This window comes from Rosa chinensis, chromosome 6 (assembly GCF_002994745.2).
Source record: "Rosa chinensis cultivar Old Blush chromosome 6, RchiOBHm-V2, whole genome shotgun sequence".
NCBI lineage: Eukaryota > Viridiplantae > Streptophyta > Magnoliopsida > Rosales > Rosaceae > Rosa > Rosa chinensis.
The window spans coordinates 14,238,917-14,265,109 of record NC_037093.1 but is presented as its reverse complement, the minus strand read 5'-3'; the positions used below and the strand labels follow the sequence as shown (position 1 = coordinate 14,265,109).

Sequence of the window (26,193 nt, the reverse complement as noted above, 5' to 3'; positions counted from 1 at the left end):
GCTACATTAACTATCGCATTTACTGGTGCCATTATTGCATGGTCAAATTAATTGACCACCCCCACATGCGCTAATTGTGATATATACTTTGAATGAAGAAAGTGATGATATGAGTTTGGAAGGCCATATATATCTTGGATGAAGTTAAATTTATAATTAAGTCTTTTCAAGTTTGTAGTTGGCATTTTGTAAGCCGAGATAGTAATAAAGTTGCTCAACGCCTTGTAAAGGAAAAGTTGAAGTTTAGTAAGCCTTTTCTTTGCTTAGAGTCTGGGAGCTAAGTGACTCCATCAATGTGTCAATATTGACTTTAAGTGTGAAGTCTAAAGTGGACAAGTTATTATCTCTTTCTTTCTTGTCGAAAGTTGGAGCATAACTTGTGTATCATCCCCACTGTAATCGTTTAATTTTGAATGAAGTTTTCTTTTGATAAAAATAAAATAAAATGACGTGCCATTTATTTTTATCATGGTGGTTGTGCTTCCTGTATGCAGTTCTCTTTATATTAAACTAAATTTCTTCTTCCTTTATTATCAGAACTAGCTTTTTGTATACTGCTACGGATGAGAGTTCGCCGTTGAAAGCCATTGACTTTGGCTTATCAGATTTAGCCAAACCAGGTTTGTTCTTTCTTCAACAACACAACTCCTTTTATTGTCAACCTCTTCGCCATTGGATTATGGATCAGTTTTTGACACTTATTCTGTCTTAGAGATGAGAGTCTAGAATTTTTCAGGCGGTCTTGAAAGCTGATCCCAGTTTTGATGAAGCACCTTGGCCTTCGTTATCTGTTGAAGCGAAGGACTTTGTCAAACGCTTATTAAATAAGGACCCTCGGAAGCGAATGACAGCTGCTCAAGCATTAAGTGATCGAGTATTCCATATCTCTATTATGTTTTCAGTTTCTGCTATTTTGCCCTTAGTCACTGGCCATAATCATTTGTTGGCAGGTCATCCTTCAATAAGGAATTATAATGATGTAAAAGTGCCTCTTGATAGTGTGTGTATGTTTCACTGGTGAAAGAAGAGAACTTTATGTTGCTCTGAATCAGTTTCTTGGTCCTAAAGAACTTTGTATATCCAGTCAATTGATTGGGTTGGTTTTCTTGATGAATGGATTCTTGTTTCTCTGTCGTAAAACAATTTAAAATTAACTAGCATTCCATTATTCAAATAATCGCTCGACATAGGAGTAATTTTGTGTTTTTACAATTTTGTAAAAGGTCATATTTTTACATGTAGCACACAAGTATTTCTTGCTTTCCCCATCACCTCCCTCTCTGAAATTCAAAATTCTTCAACTTTGATTCTTAATCATTAATTCATCATCAAGGCAAAAGCAGCAATTGGTGATCACTTCATCCAACTTCCTTTTTAAATATGTTTGCATTGTTGCATATTCTTATCATTCGATCTTTTATTTGTTTGCATATTTATATTTTTCAAGTGCTTTATAATTTAACATATATTTCATCAATCTCTTAGCATTCATTTATGTGAATGTTTCAGGCGGCTGTCTAAGACATTGACTCTGGACAAACTCTTTCATCTGAAGGAGCAGTTTGCACTACTAGTATTTAGTACCAAACAAGAAGGGAAAAATTCAGTCATCGTCTTCAAACTATGCTGCCAAGGCCAATTTGATACCTGAACTCTCAAAAGTATTAATGTGATACCCAAACACGTATTTTGACATCAAGGTAATACTTCCGTCAAAATTCCTAACGGGGCCGTGTGTTTGCTGACGTGGCAAGCACGTGGGGTCCTATGTGATATTTTTATCAAGGACAGAATAGTCTTTTACTACTAACTAATTAAAAAAAAAAATGAAGCACAGAGCTCCATCTCTCCCCTCCCACTCGGTTCTGGTTTTCGGGTTTCTGGCTTTTTATGGCTTTGGAGGCTATCAGTCTCTCGCTCTCTCTCCTTCTCTCGACCCCCGTCTCCTCTCTCTCACCAACTTCATCCTTGATTTCTTCACTATCCACCATGCCTCCATATCCATAGTACCCCTCCACGACCAGCCGATCCGGACACCAAAATCGACGACGACGATGCCGCTGCAGCCGTCGATTTTGAAGATGACAAGGATCACCATCTCCAAAACGACGCCATTGTTTTCCCACTCGCAGCTGCTCCCTAATGGTGAATTGTGAACCAGGGGCAGAGGGGAGTGTCGTCACTCAGATTAAATGACGATGTCGAGGGTTAGGAGCGGCTGTTGGCAGAGGTGGTGTCGGAGTTACGGTGGCAGAAGTGGTCGAGCGGCCTTGATGGTGGCGGTGGCTGTGCGTTCATCGACGGCTTGGGTAAAGATTAGATTTTTTTTTTTTTTGGTGGTAAATTCTGGGTGTGTGATATTGAGGATGGTTGATGTTATGGTTATTGGGTTTGTGATTGTGATTGGGTGTGTTCACATTGAAGAGAAGTAGAACGGCTAGGTTGTGGAGGGAGGACCAGCCACCGGGAGGCTCGGAGAAGGCGGTGGAGACAAGATCGGAGATGATGAAGCAATGTTCTAATCAATCTGTCTGGGCTTTTACTTTATGGGTTTTCAATCAATCTCTCTCATGAACATCTCCATTACTTTCTAGGTTTTCAATCGAAGAACCTCAAACTCTTGGTTGCTCTCTTCCTCAAGCAGCAAAGCAGAAACTCTTGGTTATTTTCTTGTTCGATTTCTGATTCTTCAAGGTTAAAGTCTCTCTGTGAAACTCTTGGTGAGTTACTGTGTTGAAATTGGAAGTAAGTAGCTTCATACTATGCCTCAATTTATATTTAGGGATCAGATTTTAAAATGGCTTTGCTTTCGATTTGAGTCATGCAAAAATCATGTATGTAATCTAGCCGAAATTATTTTTGTTTATGTTGTTTGTCTGGAAATTGAATTGCAAAGGTTATGGGGTGAGGCAAGAGGCTGCGGTGGCATACGGTGCTCTTTGTGCTGTGGTTTGTTCAATGAATCAATTCCTATAACTTCAAATGGAAGACAGAACTATGTTATGCTTGGGAGCTTGGTTGACCAGTTCGTTGGTTGGGCGTTGCCGTTGCTTAGCAATTTCACCGTGATTAGATTGATCGAGCTATCGAATTGTATTGGCTTGTATTGTACTATTGTATGATTAAAATCATTAAATTGGGGTGGGTGGCTGGTGGCTGATGACGTTGTCAGGTAAGTAAGGAAATGTGGTGGCGGAGCTTGCAGCTGAAGTTGTGGCAGTTTGGCTAGAGGAAAATCCCAGAAGAAGAAGAAGAGAGAAGAAAAAGAAATGAAAAGAAGAAGGAAGAAGAAGAGAAAGAAGAAAAAGAAATGAAAAGAAAAAAAATGAATTAAAAAAGGGTAAATTGATCATTTTACTTTTTTTTTTGGGGCCCACGTGCTTGCCACGTCAGCAAACAGACGGCCCCGTTAGGAATTTTTGACGGAAGTATCACCGTGATGTCAAAATACGCGTTTGGGTATCATATTGATACTTTTGAGAGTTCGGATATAAAATTGGCCTTGGCAGCATAGTTTGGGGACAGTAACTGAATTTTTCTCAAACAAGAATGGCACTACTACTCTTGACAATGTAAGAACTCTCTCTCTCTCTCTCTCTCTCTCTCTCTCTCTCTCTCGACGCAATGAAGGTGTCTCGCATTCTTGAATTTATTGCATCGGTAATAACTTTGTTGCTAATTTTACTTTGATGTTCCATATGACTTTTTCAATGGTAGTAACTCCTATGTTACATAAGTTCTGGCTAATTAAAATCATTCCATGATAGCTAAATACACTTTAGTTGTACATTTATTTTCAACCATCAGATTTATTAGTTTTTTTTTTTTTTAGTTAAAATATTGATATACATAGGGGAATACAATGAAATTAGCTTCCTTTCCATTCAGCTTGCTTTTTTTTTTTTTTTGAGAATTAAGAAAACTTTATTAACTAAAATCAAGATTACATAATTCGGGAATGACCCGGTGTAGCCTCAGTATCACCCACTGTAGGGATACAAACACTACTCATTTCCCTCTCTTCTACCTCGGTTAAAGGCCTCTCACCCTCGGTGATGGACATGAGCCAAGAAGGCACATCCTCTAACCATAATACTCGCCCTTCCTCTCGGGCTATAAAGTTTGCAATTGCATGGGCTGCCTTATTATTGTCCCGCAGCGTATGCTTAACCACAGAGATCTGAAGGTCTCTTAACAGAGTCTGAATCTTTTCCACAATAATACATTCCGCCGCAAAACATTTTTCCTGCTGATTAATAAGCTGTACAGCTCCAAGGCAATCAATCTCCACTTCCACATCACGTAAACCTCTTTCCTTCACCATCTCCAATCGTCCTTTAATAGCTAGCAACTCCGAAACCAAAGCTGAAATATCCGGTGCCCAACAGCCAACACGATAGCCCCCATTTCGCACCTCACAACAAAACCAACTCCGCATCGATTCGAACTATCAGAGGCTGCACCATCACAGTTCAGTTTCAAACAACCCCTCCTTGGAGGCTGCCACCCATACCCTCCGGCCCCACGTCCCATTCTTTCCCCAGCATTCACATTCCTCCTCCCATGCACATGCAACCCCCTCCCATGCATGTTTTGATCATGCATGTCTTGCCCATGCACAATTAAACTACCATGCACGTTCACATACCGTCTTTCCACAGTGGCACGCCATTCATTCAGCTGCCTAACTCCATTCTCAAAAATCACCTCAGCAGGTAACGCACAGCTCCTTTATGATATAATGAATTCCGTTCATGCCAATATTGGAGAAAAACAAGCAATTGAATCTCCTGTTCCTCCATTCAGCTTGGTTTCCATTATTACCTCTACTAGAATTTTTGTAAGGAGTTCGACAAAAAAAAAAAAAATGCAACCAATTAAAGAGACCCAAAAGTTACAAAAACCAAGGAACCACTTTCATCTTCGACAACCAGTTCGAACCAAAAAAAAATACAGCCAATTAAAGAGAACCAGAAGTCCCCTTTTTCTTTTTGGATTATTTTAATTTCCTATTGTGTTTTGAAAAAATTACTCCTAATCCTATTAAAATTCCTCTCGTATTTTAGAAAGGAAAAACAAGCCCTATATATAGAGGAAAGGAAAAACAAGCCCTATATATAGAGGGCCCTTGGTCCTGTACATTATTCTCAACAACTTTTGATTTAGAGTTTTAGTCAATATTTGTTCTTAAAAGATGAGTTCTTCAAATAATACACAAGTGTATGTAGCCACGGATGCCAACAAGGGAACATCTTCAACAACCCCAAAAGACAAATGATCCAAACTTCCTCCATCGGAGAAAGTTACGTGCCCGCCAGCCCCGAAGCGTCCACCTCCAAAAAGTGGGCATAGCGATTCGGCTATCCCACTTAATTTGAACAACATATGGAGATAAACTGTTGATCGAGAAAGAAGCTGCATGTTCAAGTAGTTGAAATATACTAGGAGTCTAAGAAAAGTAGTCTTGATATATCTTTAGTTCGTTCAACTATTATTTTATGTTTACTTACTTTTTATGATAATTTTGATATACGGTGCTATAAAAGAACTTATGTTTTTTCATAGATGTTTTTGATATCAATACTTTGTCTTTTTAACTTCCTATTGGTAATGATGTGAGATAAATTTAAAAGCAACCTTCCATAATTCATTAATTTGGGACATGTAGTTCGGCATAATAGTGCCTTTTATTTGGCATAATTTGAAAGCAAATCCTGTTATTCTAGTGTTTTTTTCTCCTTTTTGATTTAGGGTAGCCACCTAAGATCTTGGCCAAGAAAAATCTACCCGTTGGATCGGCTCTGCCCGACCCGGCCCACAAAAAGGAACAGACTCATAGTCCCAAAATTTAAAAAGACCAAAATATCCTCTACTCTGTGTCTGGTACTCTCTACTTACAGGGAGGTTCATCTTCTCTGTTAGTTCCCGCCGTGCTTCTGGTTTCATTATTACCGAAATGCCCATCCCAAGACCCCAAATTCCAATCCAGTCCTCCTTCCGCTTCTCTCCCTCCGACGCCCTCCTCGCCGACAAAGCAATCACCTACCTCAAGCGCCACCCCCACAACCTCAACTCTCTCTCTTCCCATTTCACCCCTGAAGCCGCCTCCTGCTTACTCCTCAAGTCCCAATTCGACCAAACCCTAACCCTAAAGTTCCTCAGTTGGGCTCGCAACCACCACCACCACCGCTTCTTCACCTTCCAGAGCAAGTGCCTCGCCCTCCACATCCTCACCCGCTTCAAGCTCTACAAGTCCGCCCAGGCCCTCGCCGAGGACGTCGCCGTCAACACCGTCGACGACAGGGGCAATTTGGTCTTTCAGTGCCTCACGGACTCGCTGCAGGTCTGCAATTCCAGCTCGGCGGTTTTCGACTTGGTGGTGAAGTCTTACTCTCATTTGAATTTCGTTGATAAAGCTATTAACATTGTTAACTTAGCTAAAGCTCATGGATTTATGCCCGGTGTGCTTTCGTATAATGCGATTTTAGATGCTGTGATTAGGTCTAGAAGGTCTGCTCACTTTGCTGAGGAGGTTTTTAGTGAGATGATTAGGAATGGGGTTTCGCCGAATGTGTATACATATAACATTTTAATTAGGGGTTTCAGTGCGGCGGGGAATTTGGAAATGGTGTTGTACTTTTGGAGTGAAATGGAGAGGAATGGGTGTCTGCCGAATGTGGTTACGTATAATACGTTGATGGATGCTTATTGTAAGTTGAAGAGGATGGATGACGCGTTCGGATTGTTGAGATCGATGGCATTGAAGGGTTTGGAGCCTAATTTGATTTCGTATAATGTGGTGATTAATGGGTTGTGTCGAGAAGGGAGGATGAATGAGACTGGTCAGATTCTTGAGGAGATGAAAAGGAAGGGTTTTGTTCCTGACGAGGTGACGAATAATACACTCATTAGTGGGTATTGCAAGGAAGGTAATTTTCACCAAGCACTTGTGTTGCAAGAGGAGATGCGGAGGAATGGCTTGTCTCCGAATGTTGTCACTTATACAGCATTGATCAATGCCATGTGTAAGGCTAAGAATTTGAATCGAGCAATGGAGTTTTTTGAGCAGATGCGTGTTAGAGGACTTCGTCCAAATGAGAGGACGTATACGACATTGATAGATGGCTTCGCCCAACAAGGGTTCTTAAATGAAGCTTACGGTCTTCTGAATGAAATGGTTGGGGGTGGATTTTCTCCTTCAGTTGTGACTTACAATGCCCTTATCAATGGATACTGCTTATTAGGCAGGATGGAAGAGGCAATGGGAATTGTACAAGATATGGTAGGGAAAGGGTTATCCCCTGATGTAGTAAGTTATAGTACTATTATCACTGGGTTTTGTCGGCATCAAGAACTGGAGAGTGCATTCCAAATGAAGATGGAGATGGTGGAGAAGGGTATATCACCCGATGCTGTTACCTATTCATCACTAATTCAAGGTGTCTGTCAGCAAGGGAGACTAGTTGACGCTTGTGATCTCTTCCAAGAAATGATAAGTATGGGTTTGCATCCTGATGAATTCACATACACAACCTTGATCAATGCTTACTGCAAGGAAGGGGATTTGAATAAGGCTCTTCAGTTGAATGATGAAATGATAAAGAAAGGTTTCCTACCTGATGTTGTGACCTACAGTGTGCTTATCAATGGACTTAACAAACAAGCTAGGACAAGAGAAGCAAAGAAGCTTCTACTCAAGTTGTTCTATGATAACTCTGTCCCAGATGATGTCACATACAATACTCTAATAGAGAGCTGCACGAATGTTGAATTTAAGAGTGTGGTAGCCCTTGTAAAGGGATTCTGCATGAAGGGTTTGATGAAAGAAGCAGATCAGGTTTTTGAAACAGTGATCAAGAGGAAATACAAACCTAATGGAGCAGTTTATGACGTTATCATACATGGTCATTGTAGGGAAGGAAATGTTCAGGGGGCATTGAATCTGTACAAGGAAATGTTGCTTTCTGGTTTTCTTCCTCATACTCTAACTGTTATTGCGCTGATTAAAGAACTTTTCACTGAGGGAATGAACAATGAACTGAGTCAAGTCATAGAGAACACTCTGAGGAGCTGTGAGCTTACTGATGCTGAGCTTGCAAAGCTACTTGTTGAAACAAATCATAAAGAAGGAAATATGGATGCAGTTTTTAATGTCCTTGGTGAAATGGCCAAGGATGGTCTGCTTCCAAATAGTGGAGCAAGCGCTTGTGCAGGGGGGGTAAATATTGTCTTATTAAAAAGAGAAAAAAATGATATCAAGCATTCAAGCTGATTGTCATTTTCTCTGATTGACCAAGTAAATGATGAAGGTGGTATGCCGAAGTGCATAATTATCTGAGTTTTGGTTGTTGGCATACAAATTGCTTTACTGAAGTAGTGAAGTTATGGTGGCTTGCTGCAATGAACCTTGTTCCTCCATTGCCATGTTCATTGGCCAATTTATTTGTGAAGATTCATCATTTACCACTGCACTTTCCTTCACTTGCTGGAAAGGTCCCGATGAATGTAAGTAACTATACATGCATACTTGTGTGACACTTGAGTATAGTTTGTGTTTTAAGTTCTGTATTTGGTTTGAATTAGTATAACATTTCATTTCTGGTACATATCTTGATATCTGTACAGAAATATTGCAGCTTTTCGTAACTTTTTCTTTTCTTTCTTCCTAATTTTGGTTTTAATCCATCTCCATGATTAAATTGTGGGAGGTTCTCACAAGGTCAGCATACAATTTCTGAGAACACTATCTTGTGTTTTTAGGTATTGCTGGTTGCTTCTTTGTCTTTATCACTTGATCCATTCTGTTATGTGGGTTTCTATGCAGTAGTAATGCATATTTTCAAGTTATTAGCATACAAACACACTGACAATTTTGATTATGAAGATGTTAGCTTTTAGTTGGTTTTCAGGAAGTCATCTTCAAGTTCTTATATCAGTTCACATGTCCCAAAAATGCTCTTGGTACTTGTTCCCAACTAGTTAAAGTATGAGCAAATTTTGTTAGCAAGTTTTTATACAAACATTGCAACAGCATATATAAATATCACATGGTAATATATATATATATATATATATATATATATATATATATAAAATATATGTTGTGCGCGTGTACCTGTATGTATTAGGCGCTAATGGTGTAGTTAATTTTCATGAAGCAAAAACAATGTGCACAGATAGTGCTGTCTAACTAAAGAGTTTTCCCCATGATCCTTATGCTTTTTCTTTTTTGATGTCATTTCTGGTCCTTATATTATGGACATTTATAACTCATTAGTGAACTCTTCAAATTCAGTTAACAGATAGTTGTGTTGGTTACCATCAATTCCCTGAGGCCAAGTCTTTCTCAAGATTCATATCAAAGCAGAAGTGAATAGGAACTTGGTGAAGCAATTGGTTTTTTCTTCCTCGTAATGAAAGATGATGGAAGATGTGCATGATGTTTCTATTTGGTACCATCTTCACTTGCCAGAGATTTCAGAAGGAGGCACACGTTGTGTAAAGCCTTTGAGCATAGCATATCCTGAGATGCCAAGGACGTGGTGGATTTGATTCGGATGAGATTTGAAGGATATATTTGAGACTGAAAGAAGATATGAACGATGGATGCTCTGTTAAATATTGGGACTATGAGTCTCGTTGCAGGTCTGCAATTCCAGCTCGGCGGTTTTCGACTTGGTGGTGAAGTCTTACTCTCATTTGAATTTTGTTGATAAAGCTATTAACATTGCTAAAGCTCATGGATTTATGCCTGATGTGCTTTCGTATAATGCGATTTTAGATGCAGTGATTAGGTCTAAAGGGTCTGTTCGGTTTGCTGAGGATGTTCTTTTACTTCTGAAGGGGTGGAAAATACTCAAAAGATGATGCAAAGACTGTTGCATTTTGTCATCTGCAGGGTGTGGTGCACCGTGATCTTAAGCCAGAGGTGGAACATTTATTTACCCTTGTAGTATATAATTAGAAGATAAGATTCCTTTATTACAGTTACCTAACTCTCTGTTTCACATTATTTGTACTTGTACATGATCGATGTCTTCTGTTGTCTGGACTGAAATTAAACATCATTTGTACAGGACTATTTTTCTTCTAGTAGAATGAGTACGTTTAAACACCTGCAATCATCAGAGTCGACTCAGTAGATTTTGAGTCGGTCTCAAAGTAATGAGTGTGTACCTTAAGTGCACAGGTTGCTGATATCTCTGCTGTCTGGAAAATTTAGTAATTTCCTTTACCTTTTGGGTGAACTTAAACTAAAACGTGCTGAGAGTTGGGGAACAGAATAACAGGCTACATATCATTGTTTCGTGCTGACACAGACTTTTTTATACCCAACGATCCTTCTTGACTATGTTCCTAGCTGTATTTATCATGGCGGTTGTGCTTTCTGTATGCAGTTCTCTTTATATTAAACTAATTTTTTTCGTTCTTTATTATCAGAACTTTTTGTATACTGCTAAGGATGAGGATTCGCCATTGAAAGCCATTGACTTTGGCCTATCAGATTTTTGCCAACCCAGGTTTGTTCTTTCTTCAACTACACAGCTGCTTTTATTATCAATCTCTTTGCCGTTGGATTATGGATGGGATTTTGACACTCATTCTGGCTTACAGATGAGAAGCTTAATGATATTGTCAGAAGTGCATACTACGTGGTTCCTGAGGTTCTACATAGATCTTATAGTACAGAGGCTGATGTATGGAGTATAGGTGTAATAGCATATATTCTTTTATGTGGTAGTCGGCCATTTTGGGCTCGGACAGAGTCTGGAATTTTTCGGGCGGTCTTGAAAGCTGATCCCAGTTTTGATGAAGCACCTTGGCCTTCGTTATCTGTTGAAGCGAAGGACTTTGTCAAACGCTTATTAAATAAGGACCCTCGGAAGCAAATGACAGCTGCTCAAGCATTAAGTGAGTGTTCCATATCTCTTTTATGTTTTCAGTTTCTGCTGTATTACTCTTTAGTCACTGGCCATAATCTTTTGTTGGCAGGTCATCCTTGGATGAGGAATTATAATGATGTTAAAGTGCCTCTTGATATTTTAATATTTAGACTCATGAAGATGTATATGCGATCGTCATCTCTTTGAAAGGCTGCTTTAAGGGTGTGTATATGTTTTCACTGATGAAAGAAGAGAACTTCATTTTGCTCTGATTCAGTTTCTTGGTCCTAAAGAACTTTGTATATCCAGTCATTTGATTGGGTTGTTTTCTTGATGAATGGGATTCTTATTTCTCTGGCCTAAAACAATTTAATATTAACTAGCATTTCATAATTGAAATGATCACTGGATATAACCGTCAGTGGTAATTTTTGCGTTCTAACAGTTATGTATATAAGGTCATATTTACTTTAGATATAGCACACAAATTTTGAAGGCCCTCCCTCCCTCTCTGAAATACAAAATTCTTCAACTTTTGTTCTTAATCATTATCAAGGCAAGAGCAATAACAAAAATATCAATTGGTGATAGCTTCATCCAACTTCCTTTTTAAATATGTTTGAATTGTTGCATTTTCGTTTCATTCTTTTATTTTTTGCATATTTATATTTTCAAGAGCTTTTTAAACATATATTCAATCAATCTCTTAGCATTCATCTATGTAAATGTGTTAGGACTGTCTAAGACATTGAATGTGGAAGAACTGTTTTATCTGAAGGAGCGGTTTGCACTATTAGTACCGAATAAGAATGGCACTATCACTCTTGACAATATTAGAATGGTCTGTCTCTCTCTCTCTCTGTGTTTGTAATCAATCTCTTACCAAGTGTTCTTTTCTTTTTGTCTTCAACAGGCCCTAATGAAAAATACTACAGACGCAATGAACGAGTCTCGCATTCCTGATCTTACTGCATCGGTACCAACTTTGTATCTAATTTTTCTTTGATATTCCATATGATTTCAATGGTTATACGCGTATATGTTATATAAGTTCTAACTGGTTAATATTCTGCCAGGACAGCTAAATGCACTTCAATACAGAAGAATGGATTTTGAGGCGTTCTGTGCAGCTGCACTAAGTGTACATCAGCTTGAGGCACTTGATCGTTGGGAACAACATGCTCAATGTGCATATGAACTTTTCGAGAAGGATGGAAACAGGGCCATTGTCATTGAAGAACTTGCTTCAGTAAGTAGTTTATTGTTATATTTTGCAGTCCAACAATATAAGTATATATGAAGAGTTTGGGAGATGTAGGTTGATTTCAAGAGAAAACAAAAAAGACAAACACAGATTGGTCAAAATTCTGATTATACAAATATTTTAGTTATGAATTGGATTAACTTAGATGTCTAATAATTCATTTTTTACTTGCTGCACTGTATCCTGTTAAACGTGATTGGCAAAACAATCAGAAGTGCACCATTGTCTCAAAAAGTAAATTGTCAGTGATGCACATCGTTTAATCTCTATTCTGGAGTTTTGGCTAAACTATACTTTTGGTCCAAAGAAAAAAAACTTTGGCCTTTTATATATTTTCATTTGTTTCAATTGATTTTTTTAACTTTTTTTAATTGAAGCAAATGTGGTCCATTCATCTCACTAAAATAATTACTTTGTTAGGATCTGCATTTGTATGTAGTGATTCTGCCTTTGAGCTCAGTGATGACAAAACCATGAATATGGTGGATAAAAGAACCACAATGCTTCTCTTAAAAAGTGGAAAGATCGTAATGAAAGCAATGAGTAATTAAGGGTTCTTGATATGTGGATTAAAAGTTCCAAACTTGAATGACAAACCAAAAGTTTGAATGATATGTTGACTTGATCCTGTAAGATTGACATGCTTAGAGAACAGGATCTTGATATGTTCATTTCTTTGTCTTCGTCCTTTTTTATTTTACTGGTTTAGCCGTTTAGAGATAAAAGATATACAAGGCTCGGTAGACTGACGACTGTACTTTCTCCATATGTTATTCAGGAACTTGGGCTTGGTCCCTCCATTCCATTACATGTGGTTCTCCATGACTGGATTAGGCACACTGATGGGAAACTAAGCTTCCTTGGATTTGTAAAATTGTTGCACGGTGTGTCCAGCCGGACGTTTGTGAAGCCTTAGTGAAGATATGCAGTAGTATTTATATATGCGTTTTTGCCGATCGGAATGGGCATGTGTTGCATAAACTTGGTGCACCTAATGATTGATTTTCGAGATTTGGAGGTCTGGCAAGATGGTCCTTTAGAATCCGGTTTCGCAACACCTGGTGAATTGGAATGAGCAATTCATCAAGATTATTAGTTCCCCGACACTGCCGGTGCAAGCTTGGTTACTGGTTTGAATGCTGCCTTGGTCTTGAGAGTGTAAAGCTGTAGTTAGTTTGCCTCAATGGCCGATTACATATTTATTCTTCAACTTGTTTGACGATGCTGCTTTGTATACGTTAAATTATTCTGTTTGCAATATCGGTCAAGTTCTAAACGTTCTTCAACTGGCTCAAAACAAAGTCTCACGTGGCTTCAACTTACAAAGGGAGTAGATGCTAGATGTGCTCATCACATTGTCAATCAGTTTTTTTTTTCCCTGTTTTTTTAGACTTTTGGGGTTCAACCAGTTCCATCTTTCACAGAAAACTTCACTCACCACCACTTTCATCATCGACAACCAGTTCAAAAAAAAAAAATAATACAGCCAATTAAAGAGAACCAGAAGTTCCCTTTTTCCTTTTTGGATTAAGCTATTTTAATTTCCTATTGTGTTTTGAAAAGATTACTCCTAATCCTATTAAAATTCCTATCGTATTTTGGAAAGGAAAAACAAGCCCTATATATAGAGGGCCCTTGGTCCTATTATTCGCATCAATTTATTCTCAACATCTTTCGATTTAGAATTTTAGTCAATATTTATTCTCAAAAGATGAGTTCTTCAAATAATTCACAAGTGTATGGAGCCACGGATGCCAATAAAGGAACATCTTCAACAACCCCAAAAGACAAAGGATCCAAACTGCCTCCACCTGAGCAAGTTACGTGCCCGCCAGCCCCGAAGCGTCCACCTCCAAAAAGTGGGCATAGCAATTCGGCTGTCCAACTTAATTTGAACACCATATGGAGTTAAACTGTTAATTGAGAGAGAAACTGTTCAAGTAGTCTAAGAAGAGTAGTTTTATGTATCTTTTGTTTTTTCGTCTATTATTTTATGTTTACATATTTTTTATGATATGCCCGGTGCTATGATAGAATTTATGTTTTCTCATAGTTGTTTTAACTATTAGCTTTGTCCTTTTAAGTGGACCAAATTGATGGACCATATTTTATTTAGTGTGCATCTTCTTTCTTTGTCTTTTTATTGATTTCCTTTCTATATTCCTGCTAACACCAAAATTAAAAAAAAAATTAAAAAAAAATCTTGCTTACGCTAGGTTCAAGGTAACGGAAAAATTGCAGCTATATGTCTTAAATTGGTGTGGTCCCTTTAATGTAAACAATTTTGTGTAGGGGCAAAATCCGAAACACTATTACCATCAAGGTAACCAAACAAACTTTATATGTGATTAAAGTCTTATAAATAAAATGATGATAGGAGAGCTTTCCCCCTAAACCTTAGCGATCCAGCGCCAACATGGATATACGTTGCTATCAAACACAGATGTCAATGAGCTTTAGTACAATATATCCCGTGAAGATATAACGGCAGGAATATGGAGCTTGGTACGTCTTCACACAAATTCGATAGTGACCCTAACGAGCGCTTCCATGACCATCCAGGGATATTCTGACAATGGTCATGACAAATCGTACGTGGTTTGTCGTGTTTAATGCCATGGATGATTAGTCTTTATTAGTTTCAATGTACTGTAATTTTCACAATTACATGGCCAAGCGAGCAGTACAATCTGCTATGGAATGAGGTCATTTTCATCAATTTGTTGGGTTTTTCGTTTCTCTGTTTAATGCCATTCCTAGTTCCTGGCATCACAGATCTTGTTAACATGGCGATGTTGGATGTACTTGGACTTTCAAGTTTGTTGGTAATTATCTTTAGAATTTTCAGGTCTACCGCTAATACATGCTAGATTATGATTTGTCAAAGTACAAATCACAAGTTTCATTCCTCTTATAATCAACTAACGTACACACTTTCCGAACTATCATGCCCTATATATGGTTTTAACTCAATTCTAGCTATTATGCCTCATTGCTGTCACCTAGTTCTTTTTTGCTACTGAGTTATTGATCTGCTATTGATTCTACCATCTCGAGGAAGAGTTGGCAGCAGAGAATTCATGGTAACCACCACAAATTTCTGTTAACTGAATTTGAAGGGTTCAACAATGAGTTATGAGTTATGAATGTCCATAATATAAGGACCAGAGATGGTTTCATTAATCACGGGGGAAAACGACTCTTTAATTAGTTAGACAACAATATCTGTGCACATTGTTTTTCGTTTCCTTTTCTTATTCTTTATGAAAATTAACTACATCATTAGTGCCAAATACATTTTACAAACATGCAAGTGCTCACTGCGCAGATCGACACGACATATATGATACACAGACACACATACACTAAAACAGAAACAAAACATGGTGTTGCAATGTTGTATACAAACTTGTTAACACAATTTGCTCATACTTTAACTAGTTGGAACAAGTAATAAGAGCATTTTTAACTGATATTAGAACTTGAAGATGACTTCACGGGAACCAACTAAGAGCTAACATCTTCAGATCAAAATTGCGTGTGTGTTTGTATGTTAATAACTTAAAAATATGCATTACTGCTGCATAGAAACCCCCATAAAACAGAATGGATCAAGTGATCGAAAAAGACAAAGAAGCAGCTAGCAATACCTAAAAACAGTACCTTTGTTTTTCCAGCTTAGTAATATCCTAGGAACATGCTGAGATTGAATATATGAGACTTAAATTACAACAGCCTAAGACTGTGCATTTATTCTTAACCATTAGATTCTGTAATCCTTCAAAACCTCTTTCTTAGGCAAGTAAATATGTTAAAACCTTTTCCTTTCCTTTTTCAACTAACATATTTTTCCTACTCTGTTTTGAAATGATTACAAATTCCTTTCATCAATTTATTCTTAACAAGTTTCAGTTCATAATTTTAGTTAATATTTGTTCTCAAAAGATGAGTTATTCAAATAATTCACAAGTGCATGGAGCCTCGGATGCCAACACGTAGACATCTTCAACAACCCCAAAAGACAAAGCATCCAAATTGACTCCACCAGAACAAGTTACGTGCCCGTCAGCCCCAACATGTCCACCTCCAAAAAGTGGGCATAGTGATTCTTTTAGCCCACTTAATTTGAACACAAAATGGTGATAAGCTATTGGTCGAGAGAGAAACTGTTCAAGTAGTAGTTTAAATATACTAAGAGTCTAAGAAAAGTAGTTTTGATGTATCTATAATTTGTTCATCTATTATTTTATAGTTACATACTTTTTGTGATATATAAGGTGCTATGAAAGAATTTATGTTTTTCTTATAGACGCTTTACCATCAACTTTGTCGTTTCAATTTCCTATTGAAGCCAAATTGATGGACCATATTTTGATAATGGAAGATCAAGACTAAATCATCCAACAGAAAATGTGCAAACTTAAGCGCAAACTCTATATGGGTGAAGTCGGCATCAGTTTTAGTAGCCAGCATCAGTATCAACTAAACCAAAATTAGTTATGGTGGCTAATTTCATGAGACAGGCCAATATATTAATGTTCTTAGGTCACACACTACTTTTCTTGGCAATAATCAAATTTAGAAAGAGATTGAAACAGTTTCGGGCAGCCATTTTGTTTTTTCCCATAGGAAGCTTTTGAGCCTCTTCGTAGTGAAGTTAAGTGGTAAACATGTTTCTGTCATGAATAGCATATAATATAAAACTCCTGTACCACATAACTTAAGAGCTCATCACAAAATATATTTTGTGCCACTCTCACTGGCTATCAAGTAATTCAAAGGTAATTAAGTGGTAGACATGTTTCTGTCATGAATAGCATATGATATAAAACTCCAGTACCACATAACTTGAGAGCTCACAAAATATATTTTGTACCACTCTCACTATCAACTAATTCTAAGGTACGGTCCTAGACCATAGAAAACTAAATCAAAGATCTTGCAAATGCATTTTGACCAGTAAACATGAATCTTTAAGAAAACAAAGAGCAAATATGACTAGACTCTATTACTTCAAATCATACTGTAAATAGAATATATTAAGTGACGAGATAATATTATTCATATAAATCCCAACTAATTGGTTCAAACTCAGAATCAGTGGGTTCTTAATTGGTTCTGCTAGTTGATTCAATTTTACCCTTTTGCTGTTTCTTAACACATGCTCAGTTGCTACACGGATATTTGTTGTTTTACAAACTTTACCTAGACTCCAGCCGCTTCGGTTCCGGCTTTTCAAGCCAGAACTCGTCCGGCGGTGGCCTTTGGCTGTGCTGATTTGTGGCCCTACTGCCGGAGAAGTGATGTTTCCAGGCCTTCTCTGTGGCTCTTTGGATTGTGCTGGACGGGGAGGTTTGGCAGTCGTTGGGCGGCAAGGGCGATTGCTGCACCAAATTTCAGGAGCGTTGATGGCGGCTTCACGAGGCTGTGTCTACTCCCTGAGGCCAACTTCGGTCGGGTTTTTGTGATGGTAGTGCGACTTTGGGTGGTGACGGCGTAGGTGAGGTGTCGACGTCTTCTGGAATATGGTGGCAACGAGGTTCGCGGTTTTGCGATTCTATTGCAGGTGATGGAATGGGTTTTGGGCCGGGTCGGCCTTGTTGGGCCTTGGTCCTGGCTGGTACTCTCCATTTGGGTCCTGTTTGGGGCTGTATTGTTTTACGTTTTCACTAGTATTATTTCCAATAATTCCTTATTTCTAAGGAGAGTTAGGCACTTTTGTGCACCCAGAGACTTGCTAATTTTTAGTAAGCATAAGTCTATATAGCTATGATTTCTTTTTAGGGTTAATGCTCATACACCCCAAATCTGGGAAAATACTTCTCATACACCCCAGTGTATTATTTTTGTTCCCCTTTACACAACATTTTCTCATTTTCTTTCCTACCTACCCATCTTTTCAAAATCCCTACCATTAGTACCCTTTATTCTTTGCCCTAGCAATTTTCTTTGCTGTCGTCAAAGTCTGCATATGCATCTGTCTTTTTCATACAATTTTTATCTATGTCATTGTTTATTTAAAGGTTTTAAGAAACGTGGTGGGCCCATCAGATTTTTATTTGAATACATATGAAGTTGACAGTCATCTTCTAAATTCAAAAGGTAAACAGTACAAATTACTATTCATAATTTCGATTGTAGACAGACTTGAATTGATTGCTATTTGCAAAACTACTAGCAAAGAATTGCATAGAGAGAGAGAAAAATTGAGAAAACTGAAAGCTTATCGAGATAATCTCGACAGAGAATCTCCCAACTATTGGGACATTATTTATAGACTTCAGACTAGAATCTATAAAATAGAAGAAGAGATTGATAATCTCTTATATGTTCTGGAAGAGGAACAAAAACCTCTTGATTATTTGAGCATTGGTTAGATCCGCACATCACTGGTATCAGAGCTTGTAAAATAGCTCAAGGAGAACCCCTCCTTAATGGGGACAATGTCTGAATTGTTATTAGAGAAAATAAATTCTCTACTGAAATCTTCTGATGAGAAATATCAGAAGCTGTTACTAGAAGTATCTAGATGTCAAAATCATCTAGAAAAATTACTTGCTATAATCCACCAATTGGAAAGATTGGAAAACAAACTGGATTATATCAAAGAACTTCCAAAAACGGAAGAAGAAAAGCTGACGAGTGTCAGTAGAAAAATCAATGAACAGCAAAAAACGCTGGAAAAAATACTGAAGGACAAGAAAGTACCTACAGTAAAAAAGAAGGCTAATGGGTTCAAACCATTAGAAAAACCAGATTCAAATCTTGTTCCAAACATGATTTTTCTGGAACCATCTACTAGTCAGACTAGTATTCGGTATGAAAAGCCGAAAGATACTCGAGATGTAAAAATGATGAGCATCTTCGGGAAAAAGAAAGGAGTACAACTCCTGAATTCTGAAGAATTTGAATATAATGAAATCGAGCAAGAGGTAAAAAACGCCTCAATTCCAAAGCTAGATTTCAAACAGATCTACAAAAGGGGATCATTTGACCTGATGGACAGCCATCATTTCAAATTGCTTGAATTCACAACCCCCTCAACAGCAGGAGGAGAGACAGATCTCTTGATGATCACTCCAGCTGAAGTTGCCAAAGCACAAGCAAAGAAGTATCAATTTATGCACATTGGAGCAGTCCAAGTAGGCATAAAGCTTTTGGCAAGAGAAGGCATCAACTGCTCAGTCTTATGCGTCCTGCAAGACAACAGACTGACAGACTTCCAAGCTAGTTTGTTGGGAACTCTAGAAGCATCACTGTGCAACCAAGTAGCATATTTCAACTGCTTCCCCAACTTCTCAACCAGCCTGAAGGATGCAGCCCACTGTCTCCGACTGAGAGTCAAGACAGATGGCATATCAATGAAAAATGATATGCAAGAATTGGCGATAGTATACAGAATATACTATAAACTGATGAGCACCACAATAGAGCCGAAGACACGGATTTCCAACATCCCTGGTCTCACTACTGGATTCCTCACCAGCCAGAAGAACCATTCACAGCAGATTCACAAGGTTGCTTGGAATGAAGTAACTTTTCCTATTGAATGGAAATTATCCGGTCCGAAGCTACCAGCAGAAAGTGCAAAAGCAAAAATCTACGAGAGTAGAAGAACTGGAGAAATCAGCCTCAACTTCGACAACCACAGAAAAAGTGATGTCGGTCCTGAAAATTTCAGGATAAACAACAACCTTCTAAGAAGAAGCTACAGCACTAGAGAAGCTAGTGTCAGTGGTACAAAATCCACCATTGAAGAGCCAATATCAGAAGAAGATTTGGAAGCTGATCTGAACAGACCAGTCCACATGCTCAGAGCTGAGAGGCTCTATGATCTTTATGAAGAAGCTGAGAATTGTGAAAGTCCTGAACGATTAGAAAAACTAATCGAAGAGATGAAAGAATTCAAAATCAAAAAGAAGAGAAAAGTCTTTCCTTATCAAGATCTTGAAATGGAAGATGGAGAGAGCTCCAGAACTTTCATAAGCAGAGAAAAAAGGGAAACAAAACTCTCATTTCAGAAAGCCCCCACGGGTAAAAAAGGGGAAAGAAATTCCCAAAGATTTGTCCTAGAGGACAATCTGCCAAGAGTTCCGATCACGAACTATGGCATCTGGTTGAATCTAGACAAGAGTCTAGACAAAAGCAAAACTATTGACCAATGGGTAGACAGCCTGATGATGGCTTCTGCACTTACCCTTGGCAAATTTGAAGCACCAGATTTGCAGGTGTACTATGAAACTACTCTTACCGGAGTGGCAAAAAAGTACTACCTATCCTTCAAAGAAACTGCCAGAGGAAGAGACTGGCTTGAAGAGATCAAGAATTCAAAGTCTCCGTATGATTTTGCAGTACCCCTGTACGATCAGTTCTGTGGAGATCTTTCAAATCTGAGTGAGAAAGCCAAAGAAACGGCAAAGTTGAATATCTATGCGCTCAAGATCTGCGACATGAGATACTTCGAAGAATACCTGAATGAATTTCAGGAATATTACTGTACAATTGGTGAACTAGAGAATACTGATCTAGTTAATCTGTTGCAAAGAAAGCTCCCTGAACCATGGAGAACAGCTGTGAGAGAAAACATAGCTGAGAAGCCAATTGAAAGATTTTCAGTTGGAGGAATTGCCGACAGAATCCGGCAATTACTGAAGGAGCAATGCAAAACCAATCTTAGAGCTAAGATGGCCAAGAAGCAACTCAAAGGAGTTGAAAATTTATGCTATGGAATATTGGATACGCCCACAAATTGGGGATGTCATGACTCCAAGTTCCGTAGAAAGAAGAAAGAAAAATATTACTCTAAAAAATTCAAAAAGAGTAATCAGAAGAAGGATTGGAAATTCAAGAGAAGTTCCAATTACAAGAAACAGCAGGATGAAGATCCTAAAAAGAAATTCTTCAAGAAAAAGAAGAATACTCATCAGCACAAGCAACCAAGCAAGAAAACTTGCAGATGTTGGTTATGTAAAGCTGAAGGGCACTATGCCAATGAATGCCCGGAAAAGGGTAAAAGATCTACTAAAGCTATCTTTGAAGAATATGAGCAAATAGTAGAAGTAGCAAACATGAAAGGCTACGAAATAGCCTATTCTGATGATGAAGAAGACGACAGGTCAGTTTACTCTGCCTGGTCTGAAGAAGAAGATTCATCAGATGAGTCTGAGATAGATTCTGAAGAAGAGTACTTTGAATCCAGACAAATGAATGTTTTGAGAATCAAAAACTGGGAAGAAAGCAAGACATAAACTTTCATGTCTTCTTATCAGGTAAATCCTGGTACATTCGTTTGTGACTACTGCCTATGTCATGAAAAGAATGGTCTACCTATGTTTTGTGAAGAGTCTAAGAAGACTTATCACAAAGAATGCTTCATAGCTGAGGCAAGAAGGAAAACCAAAAATGGCCTTGTAAGCCAATTGGTTGAACAAGAATATGAAGAGTATTTCGCTGAGAAAAAAGCGAAAGAAGTTGAAACAACTCTGTTCCAGGAAACCATGGAACCATCTTCCTCCTCTGAAATAAAGGAAGAAATCATCGGTGAAGAAAAAGTCGATGAAGAGATTGAACTGGTTGAAACACCAGAAAATGTTCCAGAAGAATGTAAACCATTCATTCCTCAGGAAAATGAGCTTCAACAATCGAAGGTCGTCTCTACCAGTAGATACAGCAACTACATAGAGATTGGACTGAAGTTCCCAGATCACAAAAAATATCATCTACATGCCTTTATAGATAATGGATCAGGATTTACTGTTGCAAAGAGATTTGCAATTCCAGATGAACTCTGGAAAGAAGATAAGAAGATGTCCGCTACTGGTGTTACATTTGATGGAAGCCATCTCACCATGAAGAAAGTAGCAAAAAATGTTCATATCACCATTGGTGGAGGAACATTTATCATCCAGAATGTTTGGCAATCTGAAGGCCAAGGATCTGATTTCTTGTTGGGAAATGATTTGATTCTCCAACAATGATTCATTCAGGATGAAGAAGCGATAGGCTTCAGGAAAGGAGGATGGGTGTTCTGGGCAGACCGCCTCACACAAGCAAAAAGTGTGGTAGGTCCCGGTTTTACTACTCAGTATCAGAGATAGCAACAGAATAGTGGTGATCTTACCCCCTACAAGCCCAAAATTGAGCCTATACTCCAAATCAAGCAACAAGAAGAATTACTTGTTGAAGAATCTTCTGAAGAAGAAGAAGAAGAAGAAACTAGTGAAGATGAAGAAGCTAGTTTCATCCATGAGCACAACCTCAAGCATTTTCAGAACAAGCTTGAGTCCCAGCAAATTCCCACTCTTGAAAAAATCAAGAAACTACTCGAGCAGAATGTGGATACAAATCCTCAGAAGTTTTGGGAAAAAGACCCAGTGGTCTGTGAATTGAGATTGCATGACATGAACGCCATCTGTCATGTCAAAGCCATTCCTCAGTACAAAGAGGAAGATCAGAAAGAATTCAGAAGTGATATTGAAGATCTCCTAAAGAAGAGATTAATTCAACCCTCCACTAGCCCTCATCATGCTCCAGCATTCTACGTGAGAAATCATGCAGAGAATCTACGAGGAAAAGCTAGAATGGTTATTGACTACAGAGATGTCAATAAGAAGACTGTCAAAGACGGTTATCAAATTGCTCAAGTAAGAGTATTGATTAACCAGCTCAGAGGAGCCAAAGTCTTTTCGAAATTCGATGCAAAGTCGGGTTTCTGGCAGGTCAAGATGCATCCTGAGAGCATTCCTCTCACTGCATTTGGAACACCACAATGTCATTACAAATGGTTGGTAATGCCTTTTGGTCTGAAGCAAGCTCCCTCAATCTTCCAAAGAAAGATGGACAACATCTTCAAGCACGTTGCGGAGTTCTGCGTCGTCTACATAGATGACATCCTGGTCTTCTCCAAAAACAGAGAAGAACACATGAAACACCTCCACGAGGTAGTAAAGCTGATAGTTCAGCACAGAATTATCCTAGGCGAGAAGAAAATCTTCTTTATCCTCGATGAAGTTGATTTCCTAGGGATAAACATCAAGAATGGAGTCATAAAACTCCAGCCCCATATTCTTGAAAAGATCTGGAAGTTTCCAGACAGAATTCCTGATGCTAAGAGTCTAGAGAGATTCCTTGGTGTCATAAATTATGGGAGAGATTTCATCCCTAAAATCTCAGGGTTAACAGCAATGTTATCTCCTAAGACAAGTTCCAAAAGAAAATGGAACTTCACTGAAGATGATGAAAAGATCGTGAAGCAGATAAAAAATCTCTGCAAAAACCTCCCTCCTCTTCAACAACCAGAAGAGAATGATGAAATTATCCTCCAGACAGATGCAAGTGATAATTACTGGTCCGGTGTGGTTCTGGCGAGAGCGACTGGAACTAACATTGAAAAGATCTGCAAATTTTATAGTGGCAAGTTCAACCCTGCAGAACTAAATTATCCCACAGGGGAAAAAGAAATTTTAGCTGTCAAGAAAACGATTTTAAATTCTCCAGCATATCTGGGAAAAACCTTTACTGTCCGCACCGATTGTGCCAGAGTAAAGAATTTTAAAAATTTTAAACTTGACAAAGCTGCTGACAGAGGAAGATTAGCAAACTGGCAATTATTTTTTAACCAATATGATTATACTGTTGAATTAATTGCAGGTAACAAGAATTATCTTCCAGACGCATTGACCAGAGAAATGGCAATGTTCAGCCAAAGAGAAGACGACGAAGGTCGTAATCCCAGAAGCAGAAGGATTGGGAAAGAATAGGAACTTGAAGAGGATCCCAAAGAAACTAAGGAAAAAATCCTTAGAAGATTTCTGCTAAGCTCAAAAGGCTTGGCCTCAACTGATCAATCCCAGGGTAAAGGATTAACTAGCCCGTCTCAAACGGCAGACGGTAAAGGCACATCAAGACCGTTGATGGCTGCTGCTTTGCCAAAAAGCAGACCAACTCCTAGTGGAGTTATAAATGTTTTTAATTATGAATTAAGAACTTTTGATACTCCTGTGTTCAGAACTAGCAGGAGATTAGCTTATCACCAGAAGGCAATCTTGGACAATCTCTTATTTGCCTTTCAAGAAAGAAGCAGTGGTCTAATGTTCCCGGCACTCTTTGCTCTAGCTGAAGAACTTTATGAGAATGCCAAACCACAGACTGAAGAAATTCATATGCAGCAGAGTGCTGTCAGAAAAGACAAAATTCACTTCCTTGAAAGTCTAGAAAGTGCTAAGGTCCCTATCATGGCACTCAATGAATCAAACTGGCATGAATTCCATAGTCTGATAGGAAGGCATAATCCTGAAAACCTAGTTCCTCCAACTCTCTTCATCGTTGTAGGACCATATGTTGGAAGATACCTGGTAAATATTCAGAGTGAACATCCCCAAGAACACAAGCTTTGGCTTGTTGAAAATGGTTTTGCCCATAATCTGTGGACTAAAACTAATGATGATCTAAAAGGTTTGCCGCTTATTATTGTCAACACAGTCAAAAACATCAGAAAAAATGACTGTATGCTTCGTCTGAAGTTCAGATCCACTCCTCCAGAATGGATCCAGAAGGCAAACGGTGAAGTTGAATATATTTCTCCATATCATTATGTGAGAATCACCCCAAGGAAATATCTTCAACCAGCTTGTGTCGGGTACAACGGTTAACCAAATTCAAGCATTCCCTGGATGAAGGCCATGGCCCTAGAATACATGAAGAAGATCATCGCTGAAGATATCAGCAACACCTTCCTGGCAGCAGGAGAAAAAACAATTATCACTGCTTACGATCATCCTGACGTAGTCAGCAGTGACCTATTCCTATCTCTAACCAGAAAAGAGATAGACTCGACAATGGCATGCATGCGTTGGGTGGAAAAACTTGAAAATGACAACCACCACAAGATGTATGTTGATACAGATGTCGAGGACAATGCTACAACAACTCGCATGGCCCAGGCAGACAACAACTCCTTTGTCTTTGGCCACCAGTCTGAAACAGATGAAAATATGTAGCATCACGAGTGAAACTACGGGTGAAAGAAGAAAAGCACCAAGACAAAAAGCAACTGTTTCTTTTTCAAAAGATACTTTTGCTTTTTCAAAAAGAGAAAGTGAAAAACATTTCACCCTAACAACTTTTGCTTTTCCCTGTCCGACCTCCACTAGCAGGAGCACTCAGAAAAGCAGGAGTCACGGAGTTGTTCTGTACATTTTTGTATTTTGAATTCTAGTTTGAGTTCCGCTCCCTATATAAGGAGCTTTAGCTTCTCTTAGAAGGCATGGGAAGAAAGATTCGAAGGTAGATTCGAAGAAAAACATAGCAGTTCAAAAATATAGAATAGAATATTGAGCAGAAGAGTCTTCTCTCAAGTAGTATAGCAGTGAGTTTCCCTTCCTGTCTAAGTGTGAAGTAGTGTGCTTTCATCAAGTAAGTACTTGTTCTCATTCTTATGGATAGCTAAACAGCTTTTGCTGTTTACCTGAGAATGAGGCTCTGAATGTTTTAACTATATGTATATTTGAATAAATTCAGATGGTTGTTCACCCACTTCTTTAACCAATATTGTCTTTATTAGTTCATTTGTTTTTAATGCATGATAATTGTCATTCATAGTTTACTATTTAAGTTTACTATTTAAATGCATGCATCCCATGGAAATCCAAGGTTCTAAAACTTTATAGTTCATCTGAGAGAATCAGTTTTTTAAACAGAAAAAATTAGGACAAGCAGCAGTGATTCCGCCCTGTGAGTAGCCGCTTAGACAAGGAGTCGTTAGGCGAAATGTGGCATGTTGAAGGCTAGTCTTGTTTTCGTTTTGACGTTTTAAATGCTGTTACTTTTTGTTGAATAGAATTGTAGAAGAATCCAAAGGTCAACATAGGATACAAAAGGCATTTGTTTGTTTAAACCATCCCTGTTAGTCTTTGTCTATCAACAACAGTTTAATATCAAAGTGTTGGGCAGTTGGGAAAAATACCAAGGCTTTTTGGGTATACAGGAAAAGACTCTTCTTTTTACACCAAGTTAATGAATCTCCTGGAGTACCACAATTGAGTGCAT

The 26,193-nt window shown here is 38.4% G+C and overlaps 2 protein-coding genes across 8 annotated transcripts; both read left to right on the top strand.

Moving 5' to 3' along the window:
- Nucleotides 1-3,624: 3,624 nt before the first annotated feature.
- Nucleotides 3,625-13,407, top strand: LOC112170861 (CDPK-related protein kinase). The gene is made up of 4 exons (XM_040508738.1): nt 3,625-3,637; nt 11,854-11,870; nt 11,965-12,132; nt 12,926-13,407. Exons 1-4 carry the CDS (start codon nt 3,625-3,627, stop codon nt 13,061-13,063), a joined length of 336 nt encoding a protein of 111 aa, XP_040364672.1. The 3' UTR covers nt 13,064-13,407.
- LOC112172961 (pentatricopeptide repeat-containing protein At5g39710) lies at nt 5,890-12,101 on the top strand. Of its 7 annotated transcripts, none has more exons than XM_040508737.1 (8): nt 5,890-8,505; nt 9,296-9,678; nt 9,788-9,928; nt 10,441-10,520; nt 10,615-10,911; nt 10,993-11,105; nt 11,797-11,859; nt 11,960-12,101. In XM_040508737.1, the coding sequence occupies exon 1, from the start codon at nt 5,957-5,959 to the stop codon at nt 8,270-8,272; it is 2,316 nt and encodes a 771-aa protein (XP_040364671.1). In that variant the 5' UTR covers nt 5,890-5,956; the 3' UTR covers nt 8,273-8,505; nt 9,296-9,678; nt 9,788-9,928; nt 10,441-10,520; nt 10,615-10,911; nt 10,993-11,105; nt 11,797-11,859; nt 11,960-12,101. The 7 variants fall into 7 exon arrangements, with proteins under 7 accessions (XP_040364671.1, XP_024166260.1, XP_040364670.1 ...); XM_024310492.2 differs by having other exon boundaries at nt 9,296-9,681; nt 9,844-9,928; XM_040508736.1 differs by having other exon boundaries at nt 9,296-9,681.
- Nucleotides 13,408-26,193: the final 12,786 nt, after the last annotated feature.

Bases quoted from the DNA above. Each gene is read 5' to 3' on its own strand.
- LOC112170861 (XM_040508738.1), top strand. The intron at 12,133-12,925 runs GTAAGTAGTTTA...TATGTTATTCAG, and splicing joins TCATTGAAGAACTTGCTTCA to GAACTTGGGCTTGGTCCCTC.
- LOC112172961 (XM_040508737.1), top strand. From the start codon at position 5,957: ATGCCCATCCCAAGACCCCAAATTCCAATCCAGTCCTCCTTCCGCTTC.